Source organism: Prunus persica, chromosome G7, assembly GCF_000346465.2.
Source record: "Prunus persica cultivar Lovell chromosome G7, Prunus_persica_NCBIv2, whole genome shotgun sequence".
NCBI classification, from domain to species: Eukaryota; Viridiplantae; Streptophyta; class Magnoliopsida; order Rosales; family Rosaceae; genus Prunus; species Prunus persica.
The window spans coordinates 11,412,742-11,429,238 of record NC_034015.1 but is presented as its reverse complement, the minus strand read 5'-3'; the positions used below and the strand labels follow the sequence as shown (position 1 = coordinate 11,429,238).

The 16,497-nt window shown below is 38.0% G+C and overlaps 2 protein-coding genes across 10 annotated transcripts; one reads left to right on the top strand and one right to left on the bottom strand.

Moving 5' to 3' along the window:
• LOC18770509 lies at window positions 2,254-8,128 on the top strand. Its single transcript, XM_007203187.2, has 3 exons — window positions 2,254-2,387; window positions 2,612-4,334; window positions 4,942-8,128. Exons 2-3 carry the CDS (start codon window positions 2,655-2,657, stop codon window positions 6,691-6,693), a joined length of 3,432 nt encoding a protein of 1,143 aa, XP_007203249.2. The 5' UTR covers window positions 2,254-2,387; window positions 2,612-2,654; the 3' UTR covers window positions 6,694-8,128.
• Window positions 8,307-15,091, bottom strand: LOC18769847 (disease resistance RPP13-like protein 4). 9 transcript variants are annotated; one of them, XM_020569343.1, is made up of 3 exons: window positions 10,841-14,877; window positions 10,370-10,459; window positions 8,307-8,690 (listed from the first exon to the last, which is right to left on the bottom strand). In XM_020569343.1, the coding sequence occupies exon 1, from the start codon at window positions 14,388-14,390 to the stop codon at window positions 12,480-12,482; it is 1,911 nt and encodes a 636-aa protein (XP_020424932.1). In that variant the 5' UTR covers window positions 14,391-14,877; the 3' UTR covers window positions 8,307-8,690; window positions 10,370-10,459; window positions 10,841-12,479. The 9 variants fall into 9 exon arrangements, with proteins under 9 accessions (XP_020424932.1, XP_020424931.1, XP_020424933.1 ...); XM_020569342.1 differs by lacking the exon at window positions 8,307-8,690 and adding an exon at window positions 8,717-10,088; XM_020569344.1 differs by lacking the exon at window positions 8,307-8,690 and adding an exon at window positions 8,717-10,078.

Sequence of the window (16,497 nt, the reverse complement as noted above, 5' to 3'; positions counted from 1 at the left end):
CAGAATCCCTTTTCTAAGTTAATGAAGTAACGCATCATTGTCTATTCTATGCTTGATATAAATAGTGAACACCATGTTGTACGCAAACAATCCAAGACTTTGTCATTGATGGACTATGCGATAGCACACACATGAACTCCTTTGAGAATAAAACACACGTACATCAAAAAGAGAAAGCAAACACACAAGAACACAAATTTATAGAGGTTCGGCCTCGTGCCTACGTTCTCTTGGTGATCCATCTGAGAAATTCACTAGTATGTAAGAACAACTTTGGTTACAATCTTGAACCCCCTTAGCTCTCACAGGAACCCTAGCCCTCTTTTCTCTCGCCCTTGCTCAAAGCTTTTGATGTCCTTGTAAACACTCAAGAATTCACCCTTGAATTTTTGTGTTGCATTTCTGCCTTGAAAATTCACTCTTGAATTCTCCTCTCTTTTTTATTTAACCTAGCTCTAAAAGTCTTATTTATGATGCATAGGACTTTTGCTACAAGTTAACTAGGAATAGGAAACCAAAACCCTATTAAATTAGGCTAGAAAATCCCAAAATAATAGGAAAACCAAGTCAAACACCCCAAAACGCCGAAACAGCACACGAACTAATTGACGCGACGACTGGTCGTTTTGCCAAGCGACCAGTTACCAGGAGAAGTGGCAACTTCGCTGCTCTCCTCAAAAAATGACAGGTCACCTAGCCAACAACGACCGATCGTGTGCAATAACAGCTTCCTCTTGCTACTTCTTCTTCTTCGCTGCTCCTTCTTGCAGCCATTGCTTGTTTCCACTTCCTCCTTGCATCATTTTTGCGAGCCAATCTTCAACACTCTCCACCTTGGTGAACTAAAATCACCAATGGACAATTGTTGACCCCAAATAACCTCTTTCACCTCTTGGAAATCGTTCTAGTAATTCCTAAGAGCTCCAAAATAGCAAGAAACCTCTTGCCTTGATGCACCTTAGGTAAAAAGGTGCTCCACCTAATACTAAACTTGGATAACCTGGATCTCTTGTGTAGAAGAGAGATCCCCCCATGCCGAACTCCTTGCTCCTCACCTTCTTGGATTGTAGGATTGTAAAAGCACTTGGGCATAAACCAATATATGCTGCCAACCTAGGCTAGCTACTAATACCACTTCTTGTGTACAAACACTCCAAGGCCTTGTCGTTGATGGACTATGCAATGGCACACACAAGAACCCCTTTGAGAATAAAACACACGCACACCGAAGAGGGAAAACAAACACACAAAAACACAAAAATTTATAGAGGTTCGGCCCCATGCCTACGTCCTCTTGGTGATCCATCTGAGAAATTCACTAGTATGTAAGAATTCACGACTTCGCTGCTCTTGGCAAAAAACAACTGGTCGCCTGCAACAACAGCTTCCTCTTGCGACTTCTTCTTCTTTGCTGCTCCTCCTTGCAGCCATTGCTTGTTTCCACTTCCTTTTAGCATCATTTTTGCGAGCCAATCTTCAACACACCAAGCTTTTGTGTAGTGTAACTATTCTTTTGATAGTTTTTTTTTTTTTTGGAAGTACAAACGATAATCTAAATTACAGGGGACAAAGTTTTTCACACACACACACACAGAACTAAGATGTTATGGGAGTTCAAGCTTGAAACCTCTTTATGCAAGTTAATGCCATTTTCCACTGGACTAGACCCTATTGACAACTTTTCTTTTGATAGTTATCAACTCCTTTGTCAAATAGACAAGAGTATTAATATATTTCTTATATTAATTGTCAAATAGAAAAGAACGTCAAAATCTGTTCAAAATCTTTTGATAGTTAACAAATCAATCTTCAATACCAGAATAAATTCAAAATAATCGGCAAAGACAACAGATCAATACACTAATGAAGTTTCAAGAAATTCAAATTCAAATATCTACATGGGAAAGCAAGTAAAGTACGATTTGAATAACTAATTTGCCTCTTGTCTCGGGGACTGTAAGTAAAAGAGAACTCACCAATTGCGTTATCATTGAAGAAAAAAGAATAAGCAGTCACATGCAAAACTCAAGTTCTTTTCTTTTCTTTTCTCTTTTTATATAAAGTGTATACTTCTGTCCGCAGCAAAGAATCCTCTGAATGCTTACTTATAGGTTAGATGCACATTTCAATACTTTGTTTCTGCGTATATATTCATTACTTCACTCCCCAGCAAAGAATTCACTAAAGAGTGCTTGCTCTGTATATATACACACACACATATCTTGTTGCTACATTTCCACTTTTATATGTCACTAGTCTATCTTTCAGCATCACACCATTTACTTATTCATTAGCTAGTGATCACCCAAAAAAAATTTAATAAAATTACTCTTGCTAGCTCTAGAGCCACGGTCACATCCATGTCACGCAAGTCATCCTTAATTCAGGTATGAAAACCTCCACTCTATCCTATTTTGTGCTTTCAGATTTAGGAAAATATGTACAAGTATTATTTTTGTAGAATTTTTAAACTTATTTGGTTTTACGAATGTTCACCCACATTTTGATATTTCATTGTCTAAATATCAAGACCAATGAAAATGAAACTTTAATCAAATTCTGAGAAGCTTATACAATTTATGTTTTATATATGATCAATTGGTGGTAGCAGTTGTTTTCTCTGTAAACATTTATTGCTGAGAGCAGAGAGAGAAATGGAGCTTCAACATTTCAGTCACAAGCATCCCTTGACGTACAAGGAAGAGCAGAAGAAAGAAGATGGTCGACTAGTTTTTTGCAATGCATGCGGGGATCCTGTGCTTGGCCCTAGCTACACTTGCAACAAGTATCCTCCTGGCTTCACTCTCCATAAATCATGTGCCGAGCTACCCCGTGAGATCGAACACCCTTTGCACCGCAAACACCCACTTGTTCTCCTCACACCTACAAAATACACTTGTGCTGCCTGTGACCAACGTTACAAAGCCAGCTTGGCTTATAATTGTTCTTTATGCCATTTCAACCTTGACCTCAAATGTGCTTCCAATTGGCAAAATATTATTGAAAATGATCGTCACGAGCACACATTCACCATCTTTCGGAAGCGAATAAAATTCAATTGTGATGCTTGTGGATCATATGGGAATGGTATCCCTTACTTTTGCAGCATCTGCCAGCTCCTAGTCCACAAGAGATGCACTCCTTCGTTACCACGCGACATCAAAATAACCGGGCACCAACACTCTCTCATGCTCACATGGTCCCTTGAAGAAATTCGCCGAAGCAACCCATTTTGCAAAGTATGCTATACGAGCATGAAAAAGCATCGTGCCGTTTATTCTTGTCAATGCTGCGGTTATGTTGCCCACACTAAATGTGCAACACATGAGAGCTTCCGTGATGTTACAACCACCGACATTGTTGAGGATCAGTCGAAAAATATGATACTTGGAGCGTCCCAGCAGATCAACATGGTGGAGTACCAAAGAGAATTAGCTGAACATCAAATCAAACACTTTAGTCATCAACATCTCTTAGCCCTGAATGATGAGGTTAAAGATGAAGACAATAAATCCCGTACTTGCGATGGTTGCATCGGGCCCATCACTAACGCATATTATAGTTGTACAGAAAATGAACGTTGCCATTTCTTCCTCCACAAAACATGTGCTCAATTACCTACAAAGCTGCTTCACCCACTTCACCCACTTCCTCTTACACTGCTCCCATGGGCTCCTTCTACTGACCGTGTGTTCTGGTGTCACTTGTGCAGGAACCTTTGCCAAGGCTTTGCATACTACTGTAGCAAATTTGACTTATACTTTGACCTTGAGTGCATTTCGCTTTCAGAGTCCCTTACACATGAGTTTTATGAAGATCGCCTCTTTTTCAACAGAAGCTGGGAGAAGTACTACAACTATTGCCATGGTTGTGATACATCTATTGGAGAAACTTTTGCTCGCTTCAGTTCTCTGACAAATGACGGCTATCATGATATCTTCAATTTTTGTATCCAATGTGTTAAGGTACCTTTGACTGCTAAGCACAGATATGACGATCATCCTCTCAAACTCATCTTTAAAAGAGATGGTTATTGTGAAATATGTGAAGGAAAACAATATGAACGAGAATGGTTGTACTCATGCGAGGATTGTGACTTTGATTGCCATACTTATTGCATTCTGGGGAGGTATCCCAAAGTCAAGTTAGGGAGTACTTTCAAGATTAGTGCTCACCCACACCTAGTCACCCTCATCGATAAGAGAAAGAGCGTCATTCCTTTCGATAAGAGAAGTAGCATTCTTCCTTGTCAATTGTGCGGTGGACCTTGCGAAGGATTGGTCTTTGAATGCTCTAAGTGTCATGTAAATATCCACCGATCAGAATTATATTGTGTGAGTAACTTTTTCTCATGCCCTCTTTCCTACCATTTCCGTATGATTTTCTGAATCAATTTTGTTGAAAATTAATATTGTTCATAGCCTGACTTATAGTTATATTCCATATAGATATATGTTTTTCCAATTGGATGCGTGACTATACAAAATGTGAGTCTCGCCCTAATTAGAGAATTATTATTGATTTCAAGGTGGCCAGTGAATGCGGTTCATACACACACACATATATATACAGTATTCTTCTCTCATCCAGACGTCCAGACGTTATTACTATGTGGACGTCATTGTAAACAAGGAGGAAAGCAAAGAGGATATAGTAGAAAATACATGAAGTCCGCACAATTATAACGTCCGGACATCCGTATTGGACAATATATAATAAACTATTTGGATCAGAATTATGGTCATGTCTTTGATAGAGGTGACATAGGCAAGTCATACCTCGATTATAGACTGACCAGTTAATGTTGTCCAAGTAGCACCACCAGGCTAGCTAGATTGGAAATAATAAAATCTAGACTGATTATAATTAATTATACAATTCATGCTAATATATAATCTTTCAGTAGCAGTTTGCATATACTAAATTAGTGATTGTTGACAGATAGGGAGAGAAAATGAGCTTAACAAATTGCAGCGTCCCTGCATATTCACGGAACTGCAACCTAATCAGTATGGTCGACTGGTTTTTTGCAATATGTGCGGTGACCCGGTCGTTGGCCCTGGCTATAATGGAAACAAAGATCCTCCCAACCTCACTCTCCATAAATCATGTGCAAAGCTACCCCGTGAGATTCAACATCCAATGCACCGGAAGCACCCACTTATTCTTCGCAAACCTAGATACTACTCGATGACTAAGTGTGATGTATGTTCCCAACGCTGTAGAGACAACCATACTTACACTTGTTCCCAATGTGACTTCAACCTTGACCTCAAATGTGCTTCCAATTGGCGAAACATTGGAAATTATGACTGCCATGACCACCAATTCACCGTCCTTCGGAAGCGAATGAAATTCACTTGCGATGCATGTAACAAACATGGGAATGGTGTCGCTTATCTCTGCAGCATCTGCCAGCTTTTGGTCCATGAGGAATGCACTTCGTTACCACGCCAGATCAGAATAACTGCGCACCAACACCCTCTCGTGCTCAAGTGGTCCTTTGGGGTGGTTCAGCCCCGGAATCAATTCTGCAGAGTCTGCCACAAACCCATGAAGAAAGAAAGAGCTGTATATTCTTGTCAACATTGCAGTTGCATTGCTCACAATAGATGCGTAATGAAGGAGGACGTTCGAAATGAAATAATTGCGCTGGAGAAAGAAAGGCATGGCCATACAACTACCAAAATCGTTGACGATGAGTCTAAAGCTACGATGCTTGGTGAGGCCCAGCAGGGCGACGACCGGATAGAATTAGCTGCACAAATCAAACACTTTAGTCATCAGCATTTTTTGGTCCTGAGAGATGAAGTGCAAAAAGATGATAGAATTACTTGTGACGGTTGCATCGAACCGATCACAGATGCCTTTTATAGCTGTACAAAACAAGAAGAAGATGATTGTCATTTCTTTCTCCACAAGACATGTGCTCAATTACCAACGGAGAGGCTTCACCCATTTCACCCACACTTGCTCAAACTCCTCCCAAAGGCACCGTCTACGGATGGCATGTTCGAGTGCCATGCATGCAGCAGCTTTAGCCACGGCTTCCTCTACAGCTGTGAAAGATGCCAGTTCTACCTTGACCTCCAATGCAATACTCTTTCCAACTCTCTTACACATCCGGCTCATAGACACCCCCTCACCTTCAACACAAAGGATGACAAGGGGCAGTCCTACATATCGTCAATAAGAGGCATATTAAGAAGGAGCAACCCTTCTTGTCGAGGTTGTGGTGATTATAGTCAACCAGCTGTCCGCTTCAGTTGTGTCAACTGCAATTTTCATCTGTGTATCCAATGCATTCAACTACCTCTTACCGCAAGTCACAGGTATGACAATCATCCTCTCAAGCTCACACATCGTCGGGTTAAACATGAACTGGGAGAATGTTATTGTCAAATATGCGAAGGAGAACGAGACTCAACACATTGGTTTTATTACTGCAAAGATTGTGACTTCGATTGTCATCCTCATTGCGTTGTTGGGAGGTATCGCCATGTCAAGTTAGGGAGCACTTACAAGCATGCTCACCAACACCTTGTCACCCTTGTTGAGAAGAAAAAGAGCGTCATTCCTTTTGATAAGAGAGATAACATTCTACCTTGTGAGGCATGTGGTAAACCTTGTGAAGGATTGGTGTTTGAGTGTTCTCAGTGTAACATCAATATCCACCGAACAGGATACTGTTAAAAGAAAATTCTAAATTCTCAGAATGTCTAAGATTTGTTTCAAATTTACTGGTTCTGATTCCATACATTTCATACATAGTATGCATAATCACAGCTTAGCAGATCATTGTTGATTTTCTGCTTGTCCCTTTGCTATATAATAAAGAGGGTTAACCACTTAATCTGTTCAAATTTTAATCAAGTTGGCATCCATATGATATAGCAGCAGAGTATTATGGCCTTGTTGGTTTCTTGTTTGAGAAGCAGTCCAAAGGCTTCAGCTATTATCAGTTTTCACTTTTGCTTTGTAAATAATCCTCATGAATATAATTTTCTGATCAGCATATCCAAGATCACACATTGAAAGCAGCAAATTGGTTCATGCACACTTTTATGCAGGGGATTGTGCCGGCAGAATTCCTGTAAAATATCTTATAAATGAAATTGTTAGATTTATTAAATTTTTTTGTCTTGCTAAGTGATGCAGGAGCACGTAGGAAGCTCTCTAAGATTACTTAGGCCCGTCAGTCAATTGGGCTAGGGTTCTATTTACTTTAAATTATTATTTACTTCTTTTATTTTCCTATTCTTAATTACTAGGATTTGGTTTAATATCCTGTTTAGGTTTTTTCCTATGTCAATTAGGTTTTCTGTATTCTAGAATAAATAGGCTAGTTAGAGACTCTTGTATGAAGTTTTTGTTAATGAATATATTCTCAGACGTAACTCTATAGAGTTTCTGTTGGAATTTCCCCTAGAACTCAATTATCTTCGTTCCAACTTCGGTTCTATTCTTTATCCTTCTATTCTCTGTATTTTGGGTATGTTTGGGTTACTAGACAGCAACTTATAACCGCTGCCCTGCATCACTAAGCCTCCTAAATTTGATATAATAGAAAAGAATGAAACATATGGTAAAAAGAAACCTAACAATTTGGGGAACATGGTGGCCCAATCAATGTATCATTAAGTAATGTTAAGGCAAAAAGATCCAAATAATTGCACAGGGTATCAACTAAAGCACCTTTTGGCTTTTGACTAACTTATCTACATTGCTAAATTTTAAATTATCTACGATTTTGTTAATGTTCCACAATGCCAACAGAAGTTGTCAGCATAATATATCCAAATTTGTTGAGCCTTCCGTTTAGTTCAACCCCAGAAGTTTTACCAGCCCTGTGACATCAACACACTCAATCCCTTGAAAGTCTCCATGCTTCTGCTTCTTTGAGTTTAGGGTTTAGGCCCTAAACCCTGAACCCTTGGCCCATTCTCTTCCTTGTGCATCCTCTTAGAGCATCTCCACCCCAAAGGTCTAAGGCTAAGGCAAGGGCTGCTACTATTCACATGAATAGTGGTAACCTTGCCATTTGTGGTTCACCCCAAAATGCTAAGGCAAAGGCAATTACTATTCACTTAAATTTATTTTTTATACTTAAACCATTGATTTTGATAAGCTTTTCGGATAAGATTTTCGATTCCCAAGTGTTAATATTTATCGTAAAATTCTCACCTAAAAATCAAGACAAAATTTTCGGATAAAATTTTGAAATTAAAATTGGTGTGGAAAGTGAATAATATTGGTAGGTATGTGTAGAAAAATTTTCCAGAATTTTTTGATATTTTTTTAGCCAAAAATTGGACAATCGTTGGATTGTGCAAGATTTTTTGATCGGAGGCTCCAGAAGAAGCCACATGGCTTATAACCATTGGACAATGTGGGCTGGTGGGTCCAACAGTAAAAAAATATTTGAAAATCAGCTGCTGACGTCAGCAGCCCACAGGCAACAGCCCAATCAATTTTTGCCTGTGGGCTTGCCCAAGCTGGTGGGTCTCATGCCTTGTCTGGGCTGGATTTCCTGCGCTAGAGTATGAAATCGGGCTTGGGGGGGCCTGTTGCCAGGGCAAAGCCCTAACGCTGGAAGTGCTCTTAAGAGCATCATTCAGAAAACTAAATTTAACACTCTAGCATCACCAGAGCTGCTCAAATTGGGATCTTCAAATCCAAGCCCTGATGACCTGCACCAAATTTGTAGAAAACACAAAGAAAGGAGCCTTAGGCTTGTTTGGTGGGCCGAACTGAATTGAATACATTCAATTAAAATGGACACAAAGGACTGGACTTGATATTTTATTTTATTTTTCTCTGAAATTCAGATGTCGAAAGCTATGGTTTTTAACTCCATAAATTGAAGCCCATTTTCTGTTGTGTCCCAATGCTCTGTTCTTTTGTTCTTCTACTCGCATTTCTGCTTCGTTCTTCTGCCCATTTCTTGATCTGCTTCGCCTCTTCTGCTAAAACAATTTTCGGCCAATTGTATGGTCCTGAGTTTTTATCTTGGTTTTCGTGTATTCTCTTCAATCTTGTTTTTTATTCCTTTGAAAATTTTCAGATGTGGAACCCATTAACATCTTTCAAATTGCTTTAATTTTTCGTCCGATCTGGAACCCAGTTTTCGTTTGTGCGTTAATTTTTATTATTTTTTCAAAATGTTCATATGTTCTTGTGGTGAATCTTTCAAATTTCATAGGTTCATACTATCGATTTTTTTCTTTTGTTTCAATTTATATTTTTGTACTTCTCTTTTGCTAGACTATAATTTTGTTCATTATGGGAAAAATATATAGTTTTTAATCTCATAAAGAAAAGACACTTTAAAAAATCTGATAATAATTATAGCACCAAACAATCTAATCCAGTCTCAACTAGTCCAGTTCAAATTATGAAGTCCAATCCAGTCTTCTTCTAGCCGGCCCACCAAACATGGCCTTAATGTATAAGTGCACACAGAACAAGAAAATGTGAGAAATGTAAACACACAACAGCAACTGGAAAAAATTATTACCCATATGAACAAAAATTCTGAACCCATAAAATTTTTCAGATGAAAACCCTAGGACTTTGTATTGACTCTTCAAGCGTAAACCCTGCAGTCTTCCGAAAGCCAAATATTTTTAATACCATTGTAAGCCCAGCCCTCTCCAATGGTTAAAATAGAACCCTTTGTTCCCATGTCTCTTAAAGTTGGAGTAAACTTCCAAGTCCAAAGTAGTCCCAAAAACATATTGTTTTACTATTTCTACTACATATTTTGGCCACTCAAAGTGACATGTGATTGTCTTCACAGACAATTATCAGATTGTCTGTAATTTATAAATTCCCCTGATAATATTTAACAAAAGCATTTTCTCAATAGCTTGAATAAAAGTGACATTCAACTTTTGAGTTAGATTAAATTTCACTGAACCTAAAGGCATGAGAAAAGTATTTTCTTAGTGTTTTCACTGAACTAAGCAAACTTCTCTCGCATTGCAGACTTGAAACATAATTAAATTTTCTGAGTAAAGAAGCAAAAAAAGGCTCACAACATTAGCCAAAAATGGACAACGTACTTCAATCAGGTGGCCTGCAGATAACTTTGGGAGTTTCATTCAGTTAAGTTCATCAAGCACTATACTTCAAAAATTTCATATCTTTCACACTTTAAAAAATTTCACATAAAAAAAACCTTGAGGAGAATTGGAATTGGAGCTTCAATTGGGAGTATAAGAATTCTCAAATTATTTGATTTTCAAATTCAAGGTAGTAACGATTTACCTCGAATACGACTATTGATTAGTCTTACTTAAAGTAATATTATTATCACAGCTTTAAACAAAACTACTGAATGATTGATTATTCTGGTGTTAGTTGTTACCTGTATTGAGAGTGAGCCAACAACATGACCAGACACCAATTTCCATAGCTGAGCTTGAGAAACTTCAGAAACATCTTCATGGGCAGTAATCTAACAAAAAAGGGAAAAAAATAACAAGTAAAACTAAACATCAATAAATTCATTTACAAATAAAGCCTAATATGAAATACAACAATGCTGAAATAAATGTCCACCACCTTTCGCTAGATTTTCTCAATGTTGAGTTGGAATGTTTGCTATGTTGAAAGCCTTTGTATCAATATCAGGCATTATTGCAGCAATTTAGGTAATTATTTATATATATATATATTATTTTTATATTTGGTCTTTGATGTTAAGTTTTAACCTAGTTTCTGTTGCACCAAGCTATTACACACTGATGTTTCAAAGAACTGAAAACAATACATGTTTATATTAACTAGACTAAAGTGGGTTCCATCACCAAAACATAAACTACAGCTGGAAACTTACCAATAGAATTACTTGGAGAAACGGTTATCCACATCAAGATGGTCCTTGGACAACTTAGGGCATTCCATAACTTCCAAAGTCACCGGAGCTTGCAATTTTATCCCAATGCGCGTCAACTCTGGCAGTTCCAACAGATACAACGTCCTCAACTTTTTCAATGTAGATCCAGATGGTGAATCACTTTCAAACAAAGTTGTCAATCTCTCACAAAATTGAACATGGAAAATTTCGAGGTTTTCTAGCAGCTGGGATGAGGGAAAGGCACTCACAATCATTGGACAGCAATCTAGATACAAATGTTTAAGGTTCTTAAAGCACTCCAGATCCTCTTTCCCATTGTATAGACTGCTCAACTTTGGAAGGTTTGAAATCCAAAGAATCTCTAAACTGCTCCCCAGTCTGACATCTGCCTCTTCTCCACGAAGAATGCTCTTAATTTCACTGCATCTCTCAATCCAACAGCCTTTCATTACCTTCACATTATCAGCACCTATTTCAGATAGGCAACTTATACGGTCATTATCAACCAAGGATATATAATCGGCATGCTGCAGGACACTTTCAAAACCTTTAGGAAGACTATATGATCCATGGATTTCCAAAGACCGATCGTGCTCTTTAGGAAAATGCCTGGTGTAGGAGTACAGATCTCTGAAGAAAAGTTCATCTTTGCAGCCGTTGATATCTCCATCTTCGCCTTGCTTCTCGATCACAGAGAAATGAAATCTTTTGAACTTTGTTTCCCACAACTGTGGATTTTCATCCAAAAACTGAAAAATTGTAGAACCACTTACAGAAAAGACACTTTAAAAAATCTGATAATAATTATAGCACCAAACAACATACTCAGTCTAATCCAGTCTCAACTAGTCCAGTTCAAATTATGAAGTCCAATCCAGTCTTTTTCTAGCCGGCCCACCAAACATGGCCTTAATGTATAAGTGCACACAGAACAAGAAAATGTGAGAAATGTAAACACACAACAGCAACTGGAAAAAATTATTACCCATATGAACAAAAATTCTGAACCCATAAAATTTTTCAGATGAAAACCCTAGGACTTTGTATTGACTCTTCAAGCGTAAACCCTGCAGTCTTCCGAAAGCCAAATATTTTTAATACCATTGTAAGCCCAGCCCTCTCCAAAGGTTAAAATAGAACCCTTTGTTCCCATGTTCTCTTAAAGTTGGAGTAAACTTCCAAGTCCAAAGTAGTCCCAAAAACATATTGTTTTACTCTTTCTACTACATATTTTGGCCACTCAAAGTGACATGTGATTGTCTTCACAGACAATTAAGTATCAGATTGTCTGTAATTTATAAATTCCCCTGATAATATTCAACAAAAGCATTTTCTCAATAGCTTGAATAAAATTGACATTCAACTTTTGAGGAGGATTAAATTTCACTGAACCTAAAGGCATGAGAAAAGTATTTTCTTAGTGTTTTTCACTGAAAAAGCAAACTTCTCTCGCATTGCAGACTTGAAACATAATTAAATTTTCTGAGCAAAGAAGCAAAAAAAGGCTCACAACTTTAGCCAAAAATGGACAACGTACTTCAATCGAGTAAACACTTGAATTTAACTCCTTGGATGTACATACCAAGAGTTCCACCAGTGCTGATTCCATTGTTCAAGTTCAGGGCTTCAGCCATGGGCCACTCGCATCGCATGGGAAGAAAGTGAGCTTAGGGCATCTATATTTCTCCAAATATATCAAGTCTGGAAATGACACCTGGAGTTCATTCCAATCCAGCTTTAATTCACTCAAGAACTTAAGACGTAAAATCCTAATTGTCCACTTGTCATTCTCGTGAACTTGACCTAGATTTTGGAGCTGCCCTCCTCTACTGTAGAGTTTCTTTAGACTCTTAAGCTTTCCAGGCATCAACCAACTGGGTGCTGTCATCTGAGGGTAGCACTGCAGATCCAGCTTCTCTAGTTCTTTAAAATGTTCCTGATTCCTGGTAGTAGTTCCAGTGATTCGCTTGAAGGCTGGTAAACTTGAAGGGATTTTACGGAAATGGTTTCTTATGCCAGTTGGTGTTGCTGGCTCTGGTGCAGCATTGTCTTGTGTTTGGTTACCTCCACTACTCTTCAAAGTGTTTGATGTTGTGCGTTGAGCAGCAATATTCTTCAGCTTAATACGTTTATCCAGCTGGATGGCTGGGAGGTACAACCCTCCCCATGCTATTGTTAGCTTTCGAAGCGATCCAAACTGATGGAAAACAATTAGCTCTTCTTCTCTGGGAAAATCCTCCCTGCTTGTGTTGATTGTCAATTTCCTCAACTTCTTCAAAGCGGACAAATCATGAAGAGCACAAATTATGAATCCATTAAGAACTTGGAGTTCTGAGAGCAAGGCAATCCCCTTAGGCATGTGCTCCAGCAAGTAACACTCAGACATATCCAAATGAGTGAGCATCTTAAGCAAGCCTATTGTCTCTGGAAATATTTCTAAATTGTGGCATGCACTAAGATCCAAGATCCTCAGACTAGAAAGCTTGCACAGTGAATCAGGAAGCTCCATAATCCTAGATATCCCTCGTAGGCTGAAGAAAATCAAATGTCTCATATACCTCAACCCTTTAAAGAATTCAACGTCATCTACTTCAATGTGATGATTAGCTCTGCTGTGCCACCTTCCAAGATAAAGAACCTTCACATTCCTTAACCTAGACCAGTCAACTTCAGAAAAATCTGGATAAGCCTCATTCACACTGAATATAGTCTGTAGCTTCTCTGGATCCAAATCGGGTCTGTTTGCCAATGTCAGATGAGAAGAACCATTCATCAAGCAAGCCCAGTGAGACCATGAAAAGTTGGCAGTGGGATTTCCTTTACTATCAAAATCAAAGAATCTCACATCTTTGGCAATCACAATCACTGCGGAACGAATAAGAGGGTGCATTTTAAAACTACGCACAACTGATCTCCGTTTCTTGTAAAGAGGTTCAATGCAGCCCTTCTTTGTTAACTCTTCAAATACACCATCCGCAATTTCCACGACCGTCTCTTTGCCATCAACAGGAGGGTTCAGGAACCCTTCTCCAATCCACCAATGTACCAGAAGCCCCTTCTTTATAACCTCATTTGCTGGAAACACAGCAAAACACAACAAGCAGAGCTTTGTAGTAACACAAAGACTGTTATATACAACCCGGAAATCTTTAAAAGTGGGGCTCTCTCCAAAAACCTTACTGAAATGTAAGTCAGACAATTGATCAAGTACTTTGTTGGGATCGAACACAACGCCAGTCAGTGACAAAGGATTAGCCTTGTTCAACACCATTTGGTGCTGGGACGGAATTAGGAGTTTTAGTTTGATGATTATCTCACTGTGGACCCGAAGCTTGGATTGAAATTGCTTCTCTCGCGAGTCATGGATGTGGAATTGAGTGGGCTGATCCAAGAGTTGGTGGAGGCTGTGCAGCGGTTGTAGGAGAATCTTGAAAAGAGCGCTAGCGCTTTCTTCAAAATTCTTGAGCCCGGTGAATGCCTGCCTGATGTAAACGAGGTCTCTCCGTAACTTTTCGATTTGGGTGGCCATGTCGATCTCATGTCGATCTCATAATCACTTTGGCTGTTAGAGAGGGAGATTTTGGCATTGGAGAGACTGCCAAGGAGAGAGGGAATGATGGTTCCTCTGATTCTCTCAAGGGGCAAGATTTCGTCGGAATTTGTAGCCATGCTTCAACAAAAATATCCCAAGAAATGGAACTCAATTAGTGAACATTTCTGTCAACAGAGTTAAAGTTTTGATTACAAACAAGATGTTTTTTTTCTACAATCAAGCCTCAAAGTCTTTAGCAAAAACATATATTCACAAAAAAGACCGAAGCGATGCATTTCCTATTATTTTAATATCAATTGCATGAATTATTCAGCAAGTAGCTTTAGCTACTACTCCTGTGGAATGTAACTAAGATCCAATTTACTTATAATTATTTTTTGAATTTTACCACTTTATTTCCCCCAAAAGTAAACTCTAAGGGATGATTAAACAGGGGAATTACTTACTGAAAATACAGTTTACAAAATATATAGTGGCAAAGAACTTACACTTGAGTTCAGGAGCTTTCACTGTACAATTTTAAGCTCGGGAGGGAGGCAGGACCAACCCTAATCACAAGCCATCCACTTCAATTAGCCTTAGCTATCGAGTCCTTGATGTTCTTCAAATTGCAATCGAAGTCCTTGGCTAGCTCTTCTTTCTCTCGGGGGGGGGGGCTGGCTGCGACTACCCGTGTGAGGTTTCCAGTTCAGTAACATTCGCGTAAGTTATTTTCAACCAAAAATAATAATAATAATCTTTTAAAACAATAAGAATTTAGCATTTTTAGGATTTTGTTGAGCACAAGGACCAGAAAAACTTTCGAATTATGAATCGGGCATAGAACCAATGGGGGAGGCTTGGTTACAATTTTAAATCTGTTAGTCTAAATTACAAAAAGGTTGTTTTTTAGACACACAATCAGGGGCGATTCAGTTGGGTGTCCGCCCAGCGCAAAAATTTTATAATAAAAAATACATTTTTTGGGTCGAAATATATATATATTTTAAAATACCTACATATGTTATAAGCCCAATTCAAAATTAAAAAAAGTAAAAGTAAACCCTATATCATATCTTCTCTACCCATTCAAGTGGTGCTATATCTTCTCTCTCTTTCTCTTTTGACTATGCGACATCTACTTGTTTCTCTATCTTTTAGCTGCCCAACATCAGCATCTTCTTTCTCCGTCTATTTTCTATATATCTTTAATTATAGTTTTAATTTAATTAGGGATGAAAGAGACTTTTCTAAAAATATCGATAATGCATTGATAATTGAAGAAGTTAAGAGTTCTAAGCATCGATAGTTTTGTTTTGTTTTGCATTGCATTTACTTTTGGTTTAGTTTTAGTTTTAGCATTTGTGGAACTTTTATTTATGGATAGAAATGCATTTGAGGGTAAGGCTCATTACGTCCTCCTTGACTAGGTGTATCTTTTTATGTTTATTAATAAAATTCACTCGTACCGTCGAGTTTAATGTGTAAGTTTTGCCCAACTGGCTTTCAAATCCTAGAACACACAATCAAGATGTCATGTAAGGTTTGAAAAGGGAGAGGGTTTCTTACGAAAATATTTTTGCTTACCATTTTTAACCCAAGGTAAATGCAATGCAAAATAAAACAGTTAAAAAAAAGTCAACTAAAAATGATATTTTTGCTCCCCACTCTCATGGTCTCACAAGTCACTACCAAGGTCTAAAATATCGATGATTTCGGAAATATTGGTGGTCCAAAAACACGAAAATTTAGATGGAAATATCGAAAACTTATCGATATCAATAAAAATTGAGTAAAAACCACGGAAAGTGTAAGAAAAAACTTAGAAATTTTTCTTGAAACTTTGGAGGATATTTATTTAGTCAATTATCTATTATTTTATCATAAAAAATTAGAAGGAAATGTATTGTATGATGGGTTTAACTAATTTAAGTTGATAACATAGCGAGCTGACAAACACTGCAAGTGTAGAAAATATGTAGTAATTAATGAAAGAATATTAAACACATCATAATCATTTATTTATAATGATTTACTACAATATTACACTTTATACATTGCATGATAAGACATGAGTGACTTAGTACCACATAAATTTCTTGTA

Bases quoted from the DNA above. Each gene is read 5' to 3' on its own strand.
- LOC18770509 (XM_007203187.2), top strand. From the start codon at position 2,655: ATGGAGCTTCAACATTTCAGTCACAAGCATCCCTTGACGTACAAGGAA. The intron at 4,335-4,941 runs GTGAGTAACTTT...GATTGTTGACAG, and splicing joins ACCGATCAGAATTATATTGT to ATAGGGAGAGAAAATGAGCT.
- LOC18769847 (XM_020569340.1), bottom strand. From the start codon at position 14,390: ATGGCCACCCAAATCGAAAAGTTACGGAGAGACCTCGTTTACATCAGG.